Source organism: Ruditapes philippinarum, unplaced genomic scaffold, assembly GCF_026571515.1.
Source record: "Ruditapes philippinarum isolate M1 unplaced genomic scaffold, ASM2657151v2 ctg1371_1_1_1_1, whole genome shotgun sequence".
Taxonomy (NCBI): Eukaryota; Metazoa; Mollusca; class Bivalvia; order Venerida; family Veneridae; genus Ruditapes; species Ruditapes philippinarum.
The window spans coordinates 120,774-144,501 of NW_026861298.1; the positions used below are offsets into that span (position 1 = coordinate 120,774).

At 32.8% G+C, this 23,728-nt stretch overlaps 2 protein-coding genes across 2 annotated transcripts; both read left to right on the top strand.

Annotated features, from left to right (window-relative positions):
• The first annotated feature begins 769 nt into the window (after positions 1 to 769).
• Positions 770 to 23,726, top strand: LOC132715167 (uncharacterized). Its single transcript, XM_060698146.1, has 15 exons — positions 770 to 898; positions 2,027 to 2,187; positions 4,034 to 4,169; positions 4,310 to 4,479; positions 8,223 to 8,377; positions 9,047 to 9,227; positions 16,674 to 16,771; positions 17,436 to 17,667; positions 20,402 to 20,550; positions 20,752 to 20,902; positions 21,127 to 21,294; positions 21,540 to 21,692; positions 22,228 to 22,361; positions 22,974 to 23,024; positions 23,641 to 23,726. The coding sequence occupies exons 2-15, from the start codon at positions 2,109 to 2,111 to the stop codon at positions 23,710 to 23,712; spliced, it is 1,929 nt and encodes a 642-aa protein (XP_060554129.1). The 5' UTR covers positions 770 to 898; positions 2,027 to 2,108; the 3' UTR covers positions 23,713 to 23,726.
• On the top strand, positions 9,524 to 12,113 carry LOC132715168 (uncharacterized). The gene is made up of 5 exons (XM_060698147.1): positions 9,524 to 9,717; positions 9,957 to 10,135; positions 10,662 to 10,825; positions 11,437 to 11,505; positions 11,853 to 12,113. Exons 1-5 carry the CDS (start codon positions 9,706 to 9,708, stop codon positions 12,092 to 12,094), a joined length of 666 nt encoding a protein of 221 aa, XP_060554130.1. The 5' UTR covers positions 9,524 to 9,705; the 3' UTR covers positions 12,095 to 12,113.
• Positions 23,727 to 23,728: the final 2 nt, after the last annotated feature.

Consider the following 23,728-nt stretch of genomic DNA (forward strand, 5'->3'; position numbering starts at 1 on the left):
CAATCTAAACTGCAATAGTTTCATGTAAAATATGTTTAGATATTCGATATATGATTCAATTTCCTTTATTTGCCAAAATGCAAAAAAGTGTATATACGATTACGCATGTGTGAAAGCATTTAAGAAATAAATCGAGAATTAACATTATTTTTATTACATTTGGTATCTCCATAGTCTAAACCAGACGAGATCAACTTGGAGAAAGGCGGGAAATGTCGTTTTTATTAGCACATATATAACTGTTAATTATTGTTCTACTTATCTGCTCTAAGATAGTCTTTACTATTTCTCGTGTGGCAATTCAAATAACTTTGTACATTTACTCGTAATCATATACAGTACAACTACTGCAGGACAACAACGTTAGGAAGACAAATATTTTGGTTGTTGTTGATAGGTGATACTCTAGAGAGGTTATCACATTGATACTGTTGTTGTAAAGAGGTTATTGCTATACAGAGGGCCGTCCTCAACAGGTTACACTGTAGTTATCTAAATGTCAAAATGATAAGTTGAAGTAAAAGATCACATTATAAAATCGATGTACCGCTTAATTGTGTAGTCCGATACATTGAAAAGATTTCTCCAACTACTACCAATTACTACCAAGTTTAAAGAGACCCTCAAATTTAAGAATATTTTAACTCGGTTTATTTTCTTTTTTAGTAATGTATTGAAAATTCAAAATTGAACAAGTCCGAACAAGGTCACTGTAATTATAGATATATTTTTCATAAAATAGCTTGAAATTACTATACCCCTGTATTGTCGTTTTTTGAATGGATAAAGAACGACCATAAAATTTTTTAACAAAAGTAAAAATTTCAGTCTGATTTTTTTTATTTGTGTTAAACAACTTTAAACGGAAGGAATAAGAAAGGGATCAGGAAAACAATAGGTACAAAATAATACTGTTGTATTTTTCATGAAATTTCTATTGCTATTTTCCGTTGATCAGTTTCTTTAATTTATGGAACGTAAGGAAGAGTAAATGTAAACTTTGTAACATCCCATGTGAATTGTTACTTTAAGTGGAAGTAAATACATGAATTCGAAGGCAGTGTGTAGGCAGTGCCATCTATATTGGCTCTGTAAAATATGCATACAGTTAAACGTCAGTGGCGCGGTAAGACGTAACAAGCTGACGTAAAATACATTACGGCGTAAATATATGTATCGATCTTGCAAACACCTCATATCATTTTTTTTAATGTTTATATAACTTTTACTGTATTTCGTACCAGTACAGTAAAGGTCGCATGGCGACATTCAAGTTTTACTGGTGGAGAAAGACCTCGGGTGCCCATCGTGCATTATTTTGGATTCAAACCGATAGAGGTGAGATAAAGTGGTTTGAAGTCGACGATCTTAACAACTCGGACATGGTCGTCCCTCATATTAAAATAAAGCATGTAAGTGAAGAAATGGAGATTGGGTATGTCTCCCATATGATACAGCTTGTCAATATCCTCTATATAACTTAGTATAATTAATGATTGATTTATATTTAAAGGTATATTTTGCTCGAATTTGATATTAGAAAATATTGATAATTGCTACACAGTCTCTTTGTAAATACATGTATAAAGTAAACATGTTTGACTTCAAACAAACTAGATATGTCATGTTTAAAATGCTACACACTATACAGATATAGTCACAGTATGAATAAACTATCATATTATCTTCTTCTTTTTTCTTTTTTTTTCTTCTTCTTTTTTGTTCTTTTTTTGTTGAAAAGGCTAACTTTACTTGATCTATAATAGGGAATGCAGCTTCCCACACATAGTTTATTCATTCTTTTATTCCAACATAGACATATTCAGTAAGAATTTCGCTGATTTTGATAAATTTCTGTGAATTAAATCTATTATCCAAGGATGAGCATAGTGTATCTTTAACTCTTGGCACTAGTTATAATTTGCAATTAATATTAAAAGTAGTTTTTATATTAATGTATATGATACATATTCGAAAGTAAAATAAATAACCTTAAATGAGAGCTCAAGTATTCCGTTTATTTCAGACAATTCGGTGGGAGTGCCGGCGTTGAAGATGACAATCTGTGTATATATTGAACAAGTCATAAACATGCGTTGTCATCAACAATGACATCATCATCATTATCATCATCATGGATATTTGTGTCGGTTTTTAGCATATTTGCACATATATATGGTCGAATAGGTAGGCCATTTACTTGTCAGAATAATTGCAGTGTAAATGTTTTTCCCCATTTCGTTTTCTTCTTCGAAGGGATACTGCTAAAATACACGTGTTTCATTTGTACTGCCTTAAGCGTTTTATGTCAATACCACAATGGTAATTGTCGCCGTTCTTGGACATTAACAAGATCTGACCGTTCCTAAGAACGGTCAAATCTTGTTAATGTCCAAGAACGGCGTCAATCAGAATCCACAGGATAACAACAACAAAAAAAGAAATAAAAAAGCCATCCGCCACGTTTTTGTCGGTTTTTACCTATAGAATATAATATCTTCTTGTCCACAACTTAGGCGGGATATATCAATTTGCGAAGTAACACGGGTTGTGTAAGAAATAGGTGATGAATTTCACTATATTTTTAAATGTAGTTATTTTACTCATGAAAGACACAAGTGTATCAGTTATTATTATTCAAGGTTTCCTATTATTCTAAATTTTCAGGCTCTAATGTGTAGCGACAACAGAAATACTTTATTAATCCAGCCATTTTTGTTAAAGCAATAATACTGAAATTTCACTAAGTCATCTTCTTTATTTACTTATTTACTTCTATGCCATGTTTGTATTATTATTTTTTGTATTGTTTGATTGTTCACTTTTATACCCTTAAGGGCCATGAGTTTTTGTTTATAAATACAAAAAAAAAAAATTAACGAATGTATAGGATTTTATGGTGGCTGATTTGTGCCATGTCGTACTTTCGCATTAAAATGTTTTCGCCTTGCACCCCGAGGAGCGAAAGTATGACAGAATCGTCACTTTGTCGTATTTTCGTGTGTACGCTTGTCGCTCCGCGCAACGATTTTTAATACAATATGGCACAAGTCAGCCACCATAAAATCCTATACATTCGTTAACACTACCCATGCTGTTACTTTGCAAATTGATATAGCTTGAATTATTATTATGTATTATTTTCTCAGTCGTGTATTTCATGCCTGTATATCTTACGTACTTAAGTGAACAATGCAAGCGGTTTACATGTCAATAGTAACATAAAAAGGGAAGAAAATAAACGTATTGACAAAAACCTAGACGCTAAATTATGCTTTATAACGGCTGATATAATAAAGTAATATATTGTAATTATTTAGATTTTACAAACTAATATTAAGATTTTTTTTTCAAATTGCTAGTCCCACTTAACTTGAAATCATTTTACATTCTATAATAAAGATATAACATTCTTATGTTGAAACTTTAATATTTTTCGCTATTTCATTTTTTTATTACAAATAGCCGTTTAGCCCACGTAAAAGTAAATTACATAAATGTATGATATTAACCTTGACAGGCGCTCTTTATTTTCAATCACAATACACGGAAATTAAATTTTACCGTGAAGATAGTTGTAATTTACGGAAGAGCTGCAGAGTCACAATCGTTTTTTTTTTACTTTCGCAAATGAAACATTTTTCGTTAGTCTCTCCTTACATTAATATCGTTTATCACACACCCGTGCCGATTTTGCGACTCCGTAAATATGGTATTGCACGGCCGTGCATATATTTTGACGTGACGTCATTAGCGTTATACAAACATAGTGTAAAGACGCGCTAAATGTTATCGTTATACTTAAGGCGCGTCAATGAAAAATGACTCTTATTTCACTTTAAACGGTCTTTATTTTGGGTGTGTGATAAATAGAATATTAAATTCGTATAAGTTCACTACTGAATTTATTGCACTCGTTGAATAAAATAATGTTATGCTCGCCAAAGGCTCGAAAAATATCATTTTTATTCAACTCGTGCAATAAATTCTGTATTGAACTTACACTCATTCAATATCCTCTATTTATTTACAGAAGGTACGGTGAGTGATGACGTCACATGCGTTATGACATATCAGAACTGGATATCGCCAACAAGTCTGACTGTAAACTGGGCACTTCCTCGCCAAGCTCCTAAACGGGAACAAATGGACATTAATATTACTTGGTAATACACATGTATCCGTTTATCAATAATGTTAAAAATATTTATTATTTACTATTCTATTTTTCATGAAAAAAACTTTTAAAAAAAAGTTTTTTAAAAAGATAAAATTTCTCACTGGGTTTAAATCTTTTTAATTAAAAGGTTTCATTTAATGTAGGCTCGTGTCCGGAAATGGAACTAACATCCTGTACGTGGAATTACGGTTCCGGGATGAGTTTTAATGAAAACTTTCGTCTAAGCGTAATAATTATCGAGAAGAAAACTAAACACATGGTTTTTAATAAAGAATGGGAAGTAAATCCGGACGATTGTTGTAAGCTACATTATTTACTTTATTTTTCCTTTTTTTTTTTTTTTTTTTTTTTTTTTTTTTTTTTTTAAAGATGTTTTTTAAAGATTTTTTTAACTTGATCAACGGGTATACATCTCTTGTTAGATTAGTTAAGTTAAAAAATATTTAGAAACAGCTAACGCGTTAATAAAAGATATTGTCGCTCTAGGGCGGCACTATATACAGTTAACAAAAATTGACCAATTCTACCGTGCACCGCCTGCCCGAAACCAATCAGAATAATGGAGAATTTAACATCACATGAACAAGAAACCCAAAATGTTCTTAATTTTTTCCCATTTGAATAATTAAACAAATCTTCCCCAGCTGAAAAAGAAGAAGCAAACTTGTATACTTCGCTATTTGCAGCAGTATTTCGGCGATGTCCAAGTAAATACTTACCTCTTTAAGATCAGTGCTTCGATTCTACTAGCCAACAAGAATTTTAATGTCTTAAATATGAATTAGTCATTCAAATTGTATAGGAAATAGTTAAGCTAAAGTGGTGATGGTGGTGGTAGGTTTCACTCCGGAGCACGGCAGTTAGTCACATTGAATATACCCTAGGATAGTTCAGCCGCCGCATCGTTCCTGGAGGCAGTCAAGCAGTTTACCAGAACCGATTATTTTTGTACATGCAAGAGCAGAGGTACTGTGCGAATGACCCTAGAAAAGATTTCATGAAAGTGACTTGCGCCGTCCGGGAATCGAACCAAGGTCGCCCGATTCACAGTCCAACGCTCTATTTATTGAGCTACTAGTAACCGGATTGCTTAGATGAGTTAAACAAATAATTTATTTATTTTATACTCGGCCGTTTAGGATGATTTCATCTGATCAGTCTAATTACCAAAATGCACAGCAAATACCGACATTCTGCACAAATCATATTGTTTGGTTATACGTTCGACATTAAATTATTTTATGAAATAGGTAGAATAACAGGAGCTTGACATTCTATCAAAAATTGAAAAATATTCAAATAAACAAGAAATTATTGAAACGCCCCCAGCTCTATAATAAATAAACTCAAGGAGTGTTTATTTATAGTGAAGAAGGGTTGTTTGCCGTTATTTGCTTATATTTTTTTAATTATTGATAGAATGTCAAGTACCTTTGGTAGAATACAGAAATAAAAGTAGAATCATGGTTTAGAACTTGTCCCTGTCTCGAGTGGGATCTACTATGATAATATCTCACGAGGTGTGATACTGTGTCTCGTGATATCTCACGAGGTGTGATACTGTGTCTCGTGATATCTCACGAGGTGTGATACTGTGTCTCGTGATATCCGTGTTAATAAAATACATGAGATCCAAATATATGTTCCGAGATACTCTCAATGCTCCTTAATAATAATTGAGTTAATTTTCAATCTTACCCTTTAGCTACAATCTTATGTTTTTTGCTAAATTCGTCTTAAGCTGCGGTCTCACTTACTCCTGGCAGAGCCCAGGACCATCCCGGTAAGTTACCGGGATGATCCGGGATGATCCGGGGTGAAATTATTGTTGCAGTCACACTTACCCCGGCAGCACTACGTAATTCCCAACTAACCACCCAGGATGCGCTACGGGTTATCAAGGCAGAGCCCAGGTGAAGCTACGGTTCATGCCGGTGCTTCCCTGGTCGTTCCCGAATGACACCGGAAGAGCCCCGGTTGACCCAGCTAGAGCCACAGTCAATCAAGGCAGAGCCCCAGCAGAGCCCAGGACGATCCAGACAGAGCCCCGGTGGATTAAAAACGAGTGAACATGATTACATTGATACATAATTTTTATTAAATATAATATCTTTTGTTCCAGAATAGTAATTCATGATGATTTTCTGAAAAATCCTTATGCAAGACTGGATAGAAGGGAAATGGGAAGGGTTTTAAGACAAACAAGTGCAATCATCGCAAATTGTCTCATTCTTTTGAAATGAACCGGGCACTGCCATGGCTCTACCGGTATCAACCGTAGCCCCATCGTCATCCTCCGGGGCTCTGCCGGCATCCTCCGGGGCTCTGCCGGCATCCTCCGGGGCTCTGCCGGCGTTCACCGGGGCACTGCCAGCATTCACCGGGGCTCTACCGTAGCTCTACCGGCTATATCATACCCCGGATCATCATCGGTTTGTGCCGGCACAGCTACGGGGCTACGGGGCTTCCCCGGTCGTTCCCGGCAGAGGTAAGGATGGAGCCGGCAAAGCTATACTTCCCGGATCATCCTGGACCACCCCGGTAATATTAAATATTTTATTCCATTCGGGGTCGAATACCGGATGTTCTCGGATCATCCCGGACGTTGCCGGCAGAGTTACGGATGTACCCCGGTTGTTCCCGGTCGTACCCCGGTCGTTCCCGGATCACCGCGGCCGTCTACCGGGGCTCTGTCGGGGCTCTGCTGGGATTTAAGTGAGACTGTAGCTTAAAATACAGACTACCTGTAGGGAAAACAGAATTTTTTAATTGAAGAAATCATTGCAATATTATATACATGTCGTACTGTTTGGGCGTGAAGATTTTCGTTAAATTATTTACATATCAGTGTTAAACAACAGGTTTACTGTGAAAGAAATATCTTGAAATTAATGAGGATGAAATTCTACATTTAGAATCATCTGTTTTGCCTCAAACATTTTTTTTATAACTTCCGCATGGTCCTGGGGTAACACGCTCGTTAAGGAAGTGAGAGGACTGGGGTTCAAATCTCAGTTAAGGCAACTTTTTTTAGAATTGTTTTAAGTGTCTTTTTAGTGATTTTAACATTCTTTCTTAAGTAATTAGCCACGATACACAAGGATAAAGTGTTGCTGTCATAAAAATGTACATAAATGATTTCATAATGCAAATTAGAAACTCTGGTCTTGCAAAATTCCGTATGTATCAAACTCGAACTGTTATACCAAAAAATCTAAACGCTGTCGCTGCAACTCGGTGCCCTGCAAGATGAATTATAGTATATAAAAATAAACTTATACCGGAAAATACATACAGATATACAGTACGATTTAGATTGCAAAGATCAGAAAATTCCACAGCCCTGCAGTCTGCAGCCCTTGATTACGTGTATTTAAGCAAAAAAATAAAATGTTTTTTTTAGTAAGATGTTATCTTATTTAATCTCGTGAACTGTTTTTGAAACTCATGCGACGAAATAAAATTTCATCTTACACAAAAACAAATATCCTATGTTTGTATGATTATTTCTTGGCATAAATTCTTTTGGCTTGTTGCTAACAACACTTCAAGTGTTTTGATTTCTTGGGGTCACAATTACGAGAATTAAATGTCATTTTTTTCGATTCCATATTGGCATCGAGAATTCGTAAGCATTTTGAAATCGTTCAAACAACAATTTGTATAGTGTGGATATTGCGGAAAATGTTAGATACTGTTTTTGATTTTCCGTACACTAGAAACGATAAAGAGCGCACAATCTCTTTATAAAGATCTTACTATTGTTCTGTTAATTAGACAATTTTGCGGTACACTGTATTATTTTAAATGAAAAGAAGTCATTTTTGTTATAGAAATCAATAGTTTTACATACACTTGTTCTACTTTAATTTCGATTGAGGCATGTTATATTATATTTATATATGATTGTTATTGTATACCTTCTTTAAATAAAGATTTTATCATTATTATGTGTAATTAAAGATATTATCATTATTATGTGCAATTAAAGATATTATCATTATTATGTGCAATTATAAGCATGTTTCTTTTATCTTTAAAGTAAAAGCGCCCTCTGTCGACAAAGTGTTATTAGAAGCTATAAACAGCACGTGCATAAATATGACATGGTGGTATGAGGAGAGATCAAAATGTTCAGATTTTGATGACAAGTATTATCAAATTTCCTATAGAAAAAATGATACAGAATCAGTGATGGTAAGCTAAGTTCATGGCATTTAGATTCTTTACAATATACTTTATGTTTCTTCAACGACCCCCTCCCGCCTTGGTCAACATATATGTCTTTTCTTCTGTCTGTCTGTCTGTCTGTTTTTGTGTCTCTGTGGACACTTTGAATAATACACATTTTTTAAAATCTATATGATGTAGCCTTTTAACATTTCTACAACATAATATCTTAATAAGAGTTTTATTCTGGAAATATAACAACTTAAAATAAAAAAAATTACCCACTCTTTTTTATCATTTGAACATTCAAGATACTTTCCAAAGGATATTTACAGATTTTCTGCTTGAGTCACATGAACGTTTGATTATGCACGAGACCTGTAACAATTATGGCAAAATCTAAAGTTATTTTGACTTTGACCTGTACATCCGCCATTTCTGTGCTAAACTCGTGTTCCTTTTAAAGCTGCACTTGACTCGACACAAACATTCTGGATGATCTTTTTTTCTAAAATTACATTTTTCTAATAATTTATGCATAGGAAGTTATTTGTTAATTTTGGAGCACATTACAAATTCAATTAATATAATTATGTTTTAAACGAAGATAGCAAACTTAAAATACAATGTTGAATTGTTATTGAATATTATTTACATGTAATATTAAATAGATGCTTGATAACTTTCAATGTTTAGGTAGTAAACCATGGCAACATAACTATAGAAACATCGTGCAATACAAGTAGAATTGTATGTGATCTTCACCCATATACCACCTATATATTTAATGTACAGACAAAGTTTTGTGACTGGCAGAAAATGATAAGAGGGCATTACAGTGACGGGACATTCTCAATGTTTACAACTCCTGAAGATGGTATTATTTTTAAATAGCAAATAAATGTTTATATACAACAAGGGAAGTAATACCTCACGCATGCGCATTCTATTTACACGGAACTGGGTATTAAGTTGATAACGGTCGTTCAAACCTTTATTATGATATACATGTATGAATATTAATGTATGTAGACAATTATTCTAGGTTAAAATTGTTGCTAATTGTCTTCACATGTGTATGTAGAAAAGAGCAAGACTTATACGGTTACATAGTATCAGAGATTGATTGAAATCCGGTACTGATTTTGACAAGTAAACACAACACGCTAGTTGAAGTTATTGCAAGTTAAGTCTACGTTTATTTCGCTTTTCCTTTGTGTGTTTCTTTAAATGACGTAGTGACGTTATTACGTTATAATAATGACGTCGTTTAAACGTTTTTGCTATGATACATGCCGATAGAGCCGAAACCTAGAAATGTTTGACGTACAGCATTTTTAAGTGTTTGTGGGGAAATGGACATAAAGGTTAGTCAAAATTATTTATAACTTATCTATGGTTTACACTCAAGTTTTATTGTATCGAAAATGTTAGCATTATATAATTTTATCATTTTTTTTTCTTGTTATACAACAATTAATAAAAAAAGGATAAATATCTAATACGTTTCTATCATTATATCATTTTGTAAAGAAATGTTTCACAATCAAGTTAGCATTCAGAACTTTGTTTTATGAAATCTTTATTTTTCTTCCATTAATTTTAGATTGATTCTACAAAATTAGTTTGCGTTCATTTGAAAGTACGGAAGTCCCTATCAGCATATTCTGAGTATCCCAGGGACTATGTTGTTGGTGTATCCATTCTAGATTCAACTGTTAATAAATTTTCCAGAATACAGAGATGTAAACCAATCTGCTTTGACAGCTGGGTCCTAGAAAAATGGTATTGTCCTTTTTTAAATAAATGACATCATTACAATATATTAACGAACTTTTCAGTTAAACTATTTGTCTTTAGTCCATACGACTGAACATTTAATACTTCTTTGAGAAGTACTATAGATTACAATTCATACATTACCAATTCACACGGTATTCATTTCAGATTATAGGCATGACATTTACTTATCAATCCACTCAACCTTCTAAAGTCCATATTCTGACATCAATTTATCAACGCGTCTGCCTGTCTACTCACTATACATGATATATACACACGTATTAGTGTACAAAACCAATGCAGCTATATATAAACATTCAACTTTTACTAAAATAAGGTGCATTATTCAGAAAGGAAGCTCTAACTTTTGATAATACATAAGTAATTAAAATGCGAAATGTAATTATATTAATTACTCGTACTTGGTTTCGCATGTCTTTGCATAAATGTCTTACAACCTTTAAATTGTGCTCAAATTTCAAAATAATAATAGAAAACACAAAAATAGTTTCTTTATATTACAAAACAGGGTTCAGAAGAATACGCCTATACATTTTAAGTACGTTGTGATTAGGTCAAGGACATCTACTGTAGTTGAAAGTGAAACAATACAAGTACATAGAGCTTTTATTGGCGTGGAACCCGTCCAAATCGAGTGCACGTTCAATGGAGAAAGAATTATCATTCGAGAAGGTAAACTATTTCCTTATACGATATATATTTCTAATATCTCAAATGTTCCCATACCATTCTAGTATGTTCTTATCTTTATAAAGTTTACCACAGTTATTGCATTGAGGATTCGAACCTGCAACTTTGAAGGTACCTACCTTTAAGCCATTTAGATAAAATGTATATCGTTATCATGAACAATCAATATTTTACTTAGAGATACAATGTATATGTACATCACTTTTGTTAAAACTTTGTGATTCGAAACTTTGTAAGCAATAACTGATAATTTTACGCTTATGTAAGTTATGAAAAATAAACTTACATGAGTTATTTTCTACATAATCAAATATTAAAATTGGCACCACTGATCTTTAAGCATTTAAAAGCACGCTACTATTAAAGAAAATGTTTCAATCCTTATTTTCACAAAGTTAAATGACCCCCCCCCCCGAAAGTAATGACTCCCCAGACATAATTCTATGGAGATCACCTTACTTTGTTACATTCTTGGCGAATTCAATATAACAGATGTTTATTCCGTTTTGAATTAAAACAGAATTGCACTGAAATAAAATTTACTGTCTGTAAAGAAGGCCCCAGATGTCACGTGATATTGTGTTCAATTTCAGCGGAAGGAACAAGAGTAAAAGCGAAAAAAAGATTAGCTAGAAACATATTAGCACATAGAAGAAGATTCGGTAAGTTGGGTTCCGTACACTCGTAATGATAGATAGATATAGAGCAATGTATAGTTAATCACAGAAGGCATGCACAGAGTTAAATCATTGTTTGAAATTACTTCAGTGTCCTTCATAGTTATAAATAATAATTGTGAAGAAGGCACTGATGCTATTGATGCCAAAAATGACAAGTCCTAGAAACAAAAATCTCAGAAATTCATTTTATATCCCCATTTATTCTGTTTTAGCATAAAACTTACTTAAACTTGCACCATTTACAGTGAGTGCATTTTGGAGAAGAGTGCTCATCTATCTAACAATTATAATTAATTTGTTTATCGTTGTTTTTGTTTTTTTTCTTCCAGGTCATGGCGGGGCGAATCAATGCACATCAAGATTCAGTCACAGGAAAACGGCAGAAAATGATAGGAAATCTAAAAAAGGAAACTGGACGAGATTTTTCAAACGCTTTGCTTTGTTGTCTGCTCCTTTGGCCTTGGTCGCAATAGCTTTCTACATGTACAATTTTTCTGAACAGATGATTTCAAATTTTTTTAATGAATTGAATTCTGTATATGATTATGAGATTGACCACATTGATTATTAAACAATTATGACAAACCTTAGATGTCTTGTTATCAAGAATTTTCTATTATAACACAATTATATTTACGTCCATTTATTTAAGAAATGATATTTCCCAAACAGTGATTTTATCGCTCAAAAACATCACTGTTTGGAGTTCGGATGCGAGGAATTACATCACGAGGGCGTAGCCCGAGTGATATAATGATGCGCATCCGAACGACAAACAGTGATGTTATAAAGCGATAAAACTACCGATTTTGATATATTATTTCGATTCTAACACGACATCAACACATAAATGCTGCCGTGCCTGATATGAACCTAAATTGCGCCTGATTTGTTCCCGTACTTATTTTCAGCGCGTTATGTCACGTGTATAATGATTACTTCACATGTCTCAATGTAGAACGTCAAACTGTGATTTTATTGCATATTATTATATGATCTAAATATAGCTGCAATCTCATTGGTCCAAACAGTAGTCAACAGAACTTTTTATAAAATCATATTTACTGGGTGAAGTATCATATTCACTGGCTGAATTGGATTTTCCCAGTCTAAAAATAGATTGAGACTCATATTCAATGATCATACACCGTAGACTGTTAAATACGCGTGTTACTTAAAAAATAATTGATGCTTTTTGTTCTTTATGGCATATTTCTCGATTAAAATATCAATACATTACCATTTTACTTAAAGGCTACGCCGCAATAATGAGTATAAACTTGAATTACTTTTGTATGCGCAGCGTTCGCGAAGTCGTTGCACGCCTAACACGTGCGTCTTTTTTCCCGCGCTTCAACGAGGCAAAATTTGTACATGTATATTATAAGGTTGTACTTTTCGTGATTTTTTTATTTCTTAGCCTATTCATATAATAAAACAATTATTGACTAGTGAGCCATTGAATATGATGTGATATTCACCGGCAGAAAGTCATATTGACCTCGGCTATCGCCTCGGTCAATATGTCATCTGCCGGTGAATATCACATCATATTCAATGGCTCACTAGTCAATAATTGTATAATAACACACATTTTCAGTTCTTCTATGTTCAATGGGGAAAAATGCGGATCGTGTAAGAATTTACTATAACATAGTAGGCAAACACAAAATACGTCCAGTATATATCTTGAACTTCAATGAGCGGCTAAACATTAAGTTGCTTTGTGTCTAAAATGTCAAGTTGGATGCTTAAGTTACTTGACGATTATTTGTCAGTGGTGAGTCACAATTACGAGTCGCACCTTCAAAAAAGGAAGCAAATTGAATGCATATCCCAAAATTGTGTTGCTCTTAAATAACCTTACTGGGATCTTACATGTTTACCGGACAATCAGTTTACCAGACAAAATCTATGCCTGTCAAATAAGGCTTTATTTTTTGCTTCGATTAAAAAATCATCCGTTCTGAATCGTAAATACACTTTCTTTTTTAAAGGAAATAACAACAAAACCACTCTCAGGCAAATATTGTTGATTCAGTTCTTTATTTACTAACATGCCGTTTTGTTTACTAGTTATTCTATGACCTGGTCATGCGGGGGAATAATTTGTTCTGCGCAGGACCGAATATGGAGGCCCTTAATGGGTTTTTTTAGATAGGTTTTACTTTTAATTCTTCTAAACGTTACCTCAGGAGACAATCTTAACATATTTTAATGATAAAAAGTAATTTAAAATTTCGTTCAAACAATATCTCGTTGTTGTCTTTTACAAAGAAATGCAAAATTAAAAAACATATAAGGAAACGGGTTACGCCCATGGGAGGAAACTCTACATGAAATGTACAAAAAATAGACTTTATGGCTTTAGCAACATGCTACATGATGACCAAAAGGAAACTGTATGAGAAAGAACAGAATTCCATTTGAATATCAAAATGTGTCATACGTTTAAGGATCATGAAGAATCAATACGTTAATTGAGTTAATAGTGTTAATTTCAATTACACCCCTATATTGGCCTCTTCGTAACAAGCATGGCTGTCGTGTCTATTTTAGTGACATACTGGGTTTTTCCAGTATCTTAACATTGCCATTCAATAGTCGTAGTTTCCTTGCTTAATTTCAATTTAAGACTTCAAATAATTTTGAAACACAATGTCCGGTAAATTGAGTTGTCTACACGATTTTTTCCTCTTTTAATGCCCTACTTTAAAGACACATGTTTGATTTTATGTTTGATAAAGGAATGTTTACGTATATTAAGAACCCAAAATTATTTGGGTAAAATGTCATACTTTTTTATTATTTTAAATAAAATTTACAGCGAAAAAACAACATATTTTGTTCGGTAATATGTAGGATCCCAGTATAGTGTAAAGAAATGTATAAAACGCCAATAAACTGTCAATATAACATATTTATATAGTTCCTACGTTTACGTTTATGTTTATGTTTTATTTTATAAACAAGAAGACAACATCCTCTTTTGGCGACAGATATGCATTAATAGACTTATATTGCGTTGAAATAGCACAATCCAATCTTTATCAAATTATATCTCAAATCATCGGCGAACCATTAATATTTACTATTTGATTACTTGTTAATCAACTTTGGGTATCCGACGATGACTCTCAAATTAGACTACTGAGTCGTTTTGAAATACATGTACATAAATAAATACATTATTTTTGACAAATTTATTGAACATGTTAGTTGACTTTTAACTTAATTTGTTTCTTTTTAAGAAATAAATAAATTAAAGTTTTAAGCAAAGTGTCGTCTTCGTCATAATTTAATTGAAATTATTTTAATACAATGTAGTGTAATAATTTATTACCGTACTTTTTCGTATCAAAGGTGTATATAGTTCATTTTGTTTTTCAAATGTCACATAAAATATCATTGTGCATGATTTGTTTTCGAAGTTGATAAATTAACTCACATGTAATAGGTCGACTGTGTATAAATTGTGTGTAAAAAAATTAAAGGCGGCTCTTTAATCACTCACTTCTTAGACATGAAATTGATTTTAATACAATGTTTGGACGAGCTAAGTGACTGTGTAATGTCTTTAAATAAGTTCATTTTCCCCTTTAATGATATAACGCTTGACAAATAATAGTTTTTAAAATACAGGTGCGCAATTAATCTTTTACAGTAAGGAAGTTATAGTCCCTCCCTTGTTAAAATCGCTCTAGTGAAGCGTAAACTACCCAACTCTGTTGCGAGCTCTCGTGATTAAAAAAACTGAATAAGCACCGAGTTGTCCAATTGAATTCAAAAGAATGCAAGAGGCGATGCGATATACAGCATACTAAAAAGATGTGTTTGTTTTTCAACAGGCACTAGGTCGCAATAATCGAATTTCTCACTTTCTAAATTAATTGGTATAGGACCGGTGCCTGAGGTCTTCCTACCAAAAGTGTAGATGTGAATTTAAAGCTGCACGCCTCCAAATGGGGCTAATATATTTTAAGAAAATCAGACTAAAAATGTACCCAGAAAGATAGGTTAAAAGATTCAAGTAATATTTCACATGATACGTGCGATTTATGACTGATTTTGTTGCATTTATCTACTGCATGACAAACGCAGTAAGGGCTATTTTTGTTTATTTGTAATATGCATTGATTGTTAGTGTCGTTTGCAAGGTATTTTTTTTTTCATATCGTTTTGGGAATTTCTGAGCTATTAAAATAGGAACAATCTAAGAAATCCAGATATCTGAAGTACAGCATCACTTTAAAGAAGCAATATCTTACGTTAATAAGCATTTTAAAAGCCGGGGTAACCCTTTAAAGTAGCTCACTCTCATTGGATCACCTCTCTATCTGGCATGTTGTTCTGTCAGTGTGTGTTTTGTTTTTTTTCTACATAACTTACCAAACAAGACTCGAAACTTTTACATTACATATACCGATCAATACGTCAGTAAACAAAAAGTTAACCCCAAACCATGCTGATTTTTATTTGTTTTCCAACTTGCATTGCATACTGGAATCTTAAGTTATAGGTTCGATAACAAGATTAATTTGAACTTTATGCGTGACAACATGTTCTTATGTTATAGGTTCGATAACAAGATTAATTAGAATTCTATGTGTGACAACATGTTCTTAAAATATAGATTCGATAACAAGATTAATTTGAATTTTATGTGTGACAACATCTTCTTAAGTTATAGGTTTGATAACAAGATTTATTTAAACTTTATGCCAGACAACATGTTCTTAAGTTAAAGGTTCGATAACAAGATTAATTAGAACTTTATGTGTGACAACATGTTCTTAAGTTATAGGTTTGATAACAAGATTTATTTCAACTTGATGTGTGACTAGTCAAGGATGAAAAAATTACTCAAAGAACAATAGTTTCATTTGTAATATTAGATATGTACATAAATGAACACCTTTGCCTTTTGTACCCTTATAAATTATTTTCCATGTGAAATATTTAAATATTTGACAGATAAAGTGATCTTTATAATATAAACATTTTAAAATGAAATGGCTAGAGTCAATTAGTGTTGCTAATTATATGCGTGTATATTATTATATTATACGTATATTATAAAATAGTATAACTCAGTTATGAGTTACATTTTGTGTACAATGTATCAACAAGTAGTATTATTATTTGTATAGTACCTGCTGGTGTACCTGGTGTTACAACAGGATGCTTTAGCGAGGTTCAAAATAAATGTACTGATGAAAATATTCGAGTTATCCGGATTTATTGGAAGGTATGTTGTCTATGTTACTCAGCACAACGTAATAAAACCGGTATATAGTGAAGTTTTTTTTTAGTGCTTTCAGTATTGCATTTTATCTTTCACTTTGAGTTCTTGTGCTCTACCACTTGTTAGTACAGACCTGTAAAGGAGTTTACGATTGAAGAGTTATTATAACAACGATGTTAATATGACGCAAACAGCGACTTCTCCGGAAAGCTGTGAGACATTTAATGTTTTGGAACCTGTTTTTTTTTATAAAAGAGCACACTCTCCATACCAGAATGTTGACTGCAATGGTTCTTAGAGCGTGCATAGATGTGAAGCACTAGAATATGGATCATCAGAATATTTTCACATGAGAAATTAATTTGTCCATCCGAGAAGCTCCCATATTTATGTTAATTTTCACGAAAATTAAAAAAAATATATATTAAATGTAAAATATTTTGAGTTAAACAAAAAGGTAACCTACACTTACATTTTGATTTTTTAAAAATATTTTGGAGGCGTGCAGCTTGAATGTATCTTCTTGACTTGTCTGAGTCATAACAGTTTGTCGGACACTTATTTTGTATTTCAAAGAACTACAGGTACTTTTCAAGATATCTCATATAATTATCATAAATAAATAAAACATGACTATTGTATGTGATCTTTTTATAAAATTATACAGGATGTGTCAAGTGACTTAAAACAAGGCATTATAACACATTTTATGTTGGACATATTTATCAACACGACTACTTCAAACAGACACGTGACTTCACTATCAGTTCCTGGTGACAATTATAATAATTTAGCTACACTAACATGTGACTCGGGATATGACATCAGACTAAGAGCAGCGACATCTGTCGGAGCTTCTTCTCTATATTCGTCATTATTTATACCACAGTTCAACGAAGGTAAGAGTGTCATATCTATAATATTTCCCTTTATTATAGTAAATATTTATTGTACTTTTCCCTGTAAGCTTGCATAAGTTGTGACACAATGTTGAGGCATATTTTTCATCCAAATATTGCCGCATAGGAGAAACATCTGCAAGCATAAAAGGAAAAATAAAAGACCTACAATAAAATTATATGCCACTGGAGTCTGAAAATATTTTACTAGAACATGGTATATGTTCATTATTGAAATATTAAAAGAAATAACAAACAATAGCAAATAATGTTTAAGTCATGTACGCGGCCATTATCGATGACCTTATGTTTCCCACAGTTTGAACTGCATGATACTTCATCACAACTTTGACTAGTTCTAGCTTCCTTAACTTCATATTGACGTTGTGCGACAGTCAAGTTATGTGTCAACCCTATTAGCAAAGACGACCGTTCATGTGCAGTACATAAATAACTATCAAATAATCAAATTTGGTCAAATAAAAATACCATTTGGTGAACAAATCAATTTTTAATCAATTCACGTTTTTTTTTTAATAAAACTTCAATGACATCGTGTACCAAACTATTTGTTAGATTGTTTGTGCTTTCAAATGAAATCTCGCGGGACTTCAAGTTTTGGGAATTCTAGCATCTTTTTTTAGTAACGGAACATACATTATTTTAAGTACTGGACGATTGTAAATGAATACAAAAATAATCATGAATAATCACTCAAAACAATATGAATCTAACATGTTTTTGGTAGTAAAAATACAATTAATGTATGTTATTGAATAAATACATCGTTATTCATAATTTCAAAACCATGTTTTCAAGTAAAAATTGCATTTAGATTTGGGTCACGGGTCACCATGCAAGGGTATCCGAACCTAAATTCTTGCAAGTCACGTGAAGATTAGGCCAGCAATGGCAAATAGTATAAATGCACTGATAAACATTATGAGGCATTATTTTATCAATTAAACATTCTTTGTTAAAAAATAGACTGAAGTTAACTACCCGTATTAAAATAGCTTTTGTCCAGATAACGCAAATTTATTGAATTACAGCGTGACATAAATATGTCACATTTCTGGTTGACTTTTGATACGGAATTGGCTTCAGCGAACTGGTCTAGCAGTACTATAAAACCTGTACGCCGAAGTCTCTTTTGCTAAACTTTGACATATTTCTAACCATTTCTTGGAAAAAAAACTGTCGCATGCAAAACACAAAATCACAAAGTAACAAACATTGTGGCTCACTTCAAAATCTATTCTAAAACAACACATGAACTCAACCAATGATTATTTGATAATGAAGAAACAAATGATTGAAACCGTTTTTATTTGTTTGGGTCGTCAGACCAAACAAAATTTTAATAATGGTAGCGAAATTTCAGACCCTGATGTTCTTAGTTGCAAATACCGAAAGTAGTCCAAACTCCTCGAAGCGGTTACTTACATTCATATGTACATTAACGCCGAAAAAAATAAGGGGAGATCACTGCGTAAAGATTGTCAAATGACAGGCACGTTAATTTTCGTAACGAAAAAAATAGTTCCCGATTGGTCGAAGATTTCTAATATTGTGTTATTTTTATAGATATAGATGCTTATATTCAGCTCCATGACCATTAACTTCAGTGTTAAACAACAGGTTTACCGTGAACAAAATATATCGAAATTAGTAAGGGTTACAAACTCTAATTTAAAATGTATTCTAATCTTCAGGCTGTTATCTCATACCTCCCCGTGGTCGAGGGGTTTATACGCTCGCTTTGAAAGCGAGAGGTCTGGAGTTCACACCCCAGTTCAGGCAGCTCATTTTTTAAGCCAAATAAACATTGAAGCAGTATTGCAATTAGTCTTATAGCCAATTTACTATAGTTATAACACTGGAAACAGCATTGGTGACACTATACAAACAAATTGGTTTATAATCTCACAACCTTCACCTTTCTGACATTCTGAGACCTAAACAAATTCAGCGCCTTCTGTGCTTTGATTTATATTTATCTGTCAATTGCTTGTATAAGACATCGCTTTTTTAGTTATTCGTACGAATATGTTAAAAATGTTAATACGTTTGTACTTTGTAGTTCAATTTAGTGTGACTTTATCGTATTTCAGCGTTAAAAGTTTGTTTCTTATTGCGGTGCAAAAAATAAAAAAGGTTAATACACCTAACTGTATATTGTACAAATCCGTTACTAGTGTTTATACGTAGTGAGATCTAAAATGAAATAGCCTAATATGGCTGCTATTGAAGGCGCCAACTATCATACACCATATAAACTATGTACATGCCGACATTTTGAACTAGTTATACTAAAAAGTATACATTACCACAATACATTATCTGTAGCACATCTAATAAAAGATGTTTAATTAAAATATGTACTTTCCTCTCTTGCAACACATAATCTTTAAATGAATTATCTTAGTTAAAAATGACTACAAAGGGCTTTCAAATATGACGGTAAAACCAAATATACAACACTATATCGTGTTAAAGCAAAATGCCTTTCACAACACTTGCTAGGAACATGTCCTCCCGGACGATATGCTTCTATATTCTAAATATACAGCTCATACTAAAGCAGTGGAAGTAACAATCACTTCCATTCAATCATTCATCCGCCAAAACTATTATCAAATCTTGTCATTTAGTGGAGGGCAACAATAAGTTGTATTCCATGCTGTGTTGATGTTTAGAAATATTTCAAAAACATAGGTGTTTTTATTTCTAGGTAATGAAGACATAATCCAAGATGTGGTACCAGTTATCGCAAACAACAGTTTCCTTGTATATTGGCTCATGAACCCGCAAACTGGTATCAACCGGTCAAGTGATTTACGTGTGTTCTGGTGTTATAAGGACGTCACAAATAGATGCATGGTTATAGAAATTATTATCATCTTGGCAGGATTAAAAATATAATATAGCTAACTCAACCTTATTTTAATTATGTAACTGAAGATTAGAATTGATAATAATTACTGTACTAGTTTTGTAAAAACCAATCCTAATCCAGGAAATTCTTGTCTGATATCACATGACACATTTCTTTACTGATAAATTTTCTTTTTCAAACAAAAGTCTCCGATAAACTGGACCAATATATCAGAAGAGTCGTCCTTTGGCTATGTTCTAAATCAGGACGGACCCGTGCCACGCAGATATCGGTTTGGGATTGGGCATGTTGAAACCGGCATTAAATGGTCGAAGTGCCTGTATACACAAGCCGAAGGTATTACTTACCTCTTCTTATAAATAATGCAGTAGACTTTATTTATTTATTTATTTATTTATTTATTTATTTATTTATTTATTTATTTATTTATTTATTTATTCATTAATTAATTAATTAATTCATTCATTCATTCATTCATTCATTCAATGCACTAACAGGACCTGTAATACGGTCATTGTGGCAAGCAAGCAATAACAGAATTCATGTGTTCAACCTTTCAGATTTACGGCCTCCTGTTGGTTTAAGGTTGGAGTCCCACAAGTCTTCGCCACCTGGATCTATAGTGATTTACTGGGATAATTTACCTTGTGAAAGTCAACCACCTCGTCCATATATAAACCAGTTCATCATCACTATCTGTAAAGTTAAACTAAACAATCTATGTCAAGGTAAAGACTAGTGCTTACTTATATCAAGTTGACAGGGTCTTAACTTTCAAGCATGGTCGGTAAAAAGGGTAGTTTATACTATATAAGCCTCAATAGTCTTTTGAAAAGTAAACATAAGTCAGCAACATTAGAATTTTAATGATAGTACAGGCCTTTTTTCAATTTAAAAAAGGTTTGAAGTTTTGTTGATAAGAAGCAAACTATTTATAAATATACATGTATACGATTGTGTGTTTTTATGATAGATAAAGCGGTTGTAAAATATGTGACCGGCGAAAGAAATAACATTAGAATCAGCGACCTTGACAGCAGTGTTAGTTACATGGTATGCGTGCAAAGTGAAGGTTTGTTCATGGATCACCGTGGTCAAAATAGTTGTATCATTGGTAAACCAGCAGGTGAACACACACGTATTTATTTCCGGGTAATGCAACCATCAAATAGATCGTGCAAGTTCGGTAAATTTCGCAAGTTTCCGTGCAAATATCAAACGTATTCCTTGTAAAATTGACGGACTTCACTTTCAATGATTTATTGTTCGTTGCATTACCTTAACTATCTATGTCGCACTTCAAATATTTCTAAATTTTATTTTTAGCGTGTAAATTGTACATTTTAATTAATCAAACATTGTTATTCTGACCCTTTTGGAAAATGATTAAAATATTGTTTTTGCTAAAGATTGAATACAGTTTAATTCGGTGCAGGATACATAGATCATGAACAGACTCAAACAAAAGCGAGTTTGCAATTATCACCGTATTTAAGTTTTACAGCTGTCGATAGATTTAGACCTTTTACAGAATTCAAGTAAATGATCAAGCAAATATACATGTAGCTACATTATCAAGTACCGTAATGTTTTATCAAATTATCTTGTTTTGTGTGTATGGATCTAAAATGTTGAATTTCTAGAAATTCGTTTCTTTTCAGGAGCAAAACGAAATCATTCTTCATTAATTGTGGTAGTTGTAGCGAGTTCATGTATCGTCGTCTGCTTTATCTGTGTAATATGTGGCATTGTAAAAGTGAAAAATAAAATGAAAAAATTCCCAATTACTGTTCCGGTAGGTAATATATTTGTTCCATTAATTTGTCTTAAATTCAAGATTATGTTTGGTCACATCAGTAGTCAGAATAAATATAAATGATGCTAAACACTTAATTTCTCCGCGTGTTAGATTTTAGCTTTTACCGTGTTTAGATTTTAGCTTCTTACTTGGAAGTAAAGAAGGTTGTATGTCACTTATTCTGTGTTATTTTATCATTTTATAACCTAGTAGGCAAAGTAGCTGTAATAATTCTTAACTAGCTCTGTAGCCATTGTTAACCTGAAAATATAAAACTAATGAGGTTGTTCTGCCATAGGCGAAACTTAAGTTCTGAAATACTTCAGATGTTTATAATGGAAGTTTGAAATTTTATTTAATTCTTATTATTTCATATTATCCTTATCCGTTAAATATTTTTAATGGACTCGACCATCTTTCAATCTGGACAAGGCATTCATTAGCTTTAGGGAAACTTTGAAAATACGTGCTGACTGATTTGTCGGCTGCCATATGTAAATCCTGTAGTTGTCATCGAGCTCAGATTAAAACAGCCTATTATCAGTATTTGTATGGTAAAACTTATGATCAGTAATTCAATAAATGAAACATCAGTTTCTTCTATTTAAGGAATTCATTGACAACGACCAAGATATAAATTCAAGAAGAAGTATATTCGAGGTAATTGTACTTTTTCATTGTCTTATTACTGAAATATGTCCTTCACTGGTGATATAATCTTTGAATATCATTGTGCCATACATAATTATGTCAACATGGTTTACAAGGCTCTGTGGCTAGAAAGCAAAGGTTGCCGGACTTGGTCAGCATTCGGTCTTGAGATCTCAATAACATTAGTTTACCGGACCTCGTATCGGTGCCTCCGAGTTCCGATATGGTCGTCGTCAAAACATCCCATGCTCTTCGTCTGCTATTTGTTTTTCAACAGAAGTTAGTAGTTAATGCTATACTGGTGTAGAATCCGGTAAAAAAACAATATATAGTCTTTTTTTAACAGGCAAAAGAAACACAGTTACATGTATTTGAAAATTGCCATTTGACAAATTCAGTCAAATAAAAATCTAACATTTTAACCTTTCATTACTGAATTCGGATTAAATGACATTTCTGTTTTGAAGTTTGATTTTTCCCAAACTTGATCATTTTATAGCTGACGACAATAAAGCGCATAATAAGATAATGTTGACGTTGGTAATTGCCTTAATGTATGTCGCAGTACTATCATTCCCCAGGTAAAAGCATCGTTCTATTTCACATTCTATGTATTTTATTTCAGAATGATTACAGTGTTCATGAACTCAGCTCGACCACATCCTCGGATACCGGATACATACATTTACTCTCATAAACTATTACATTTTTGG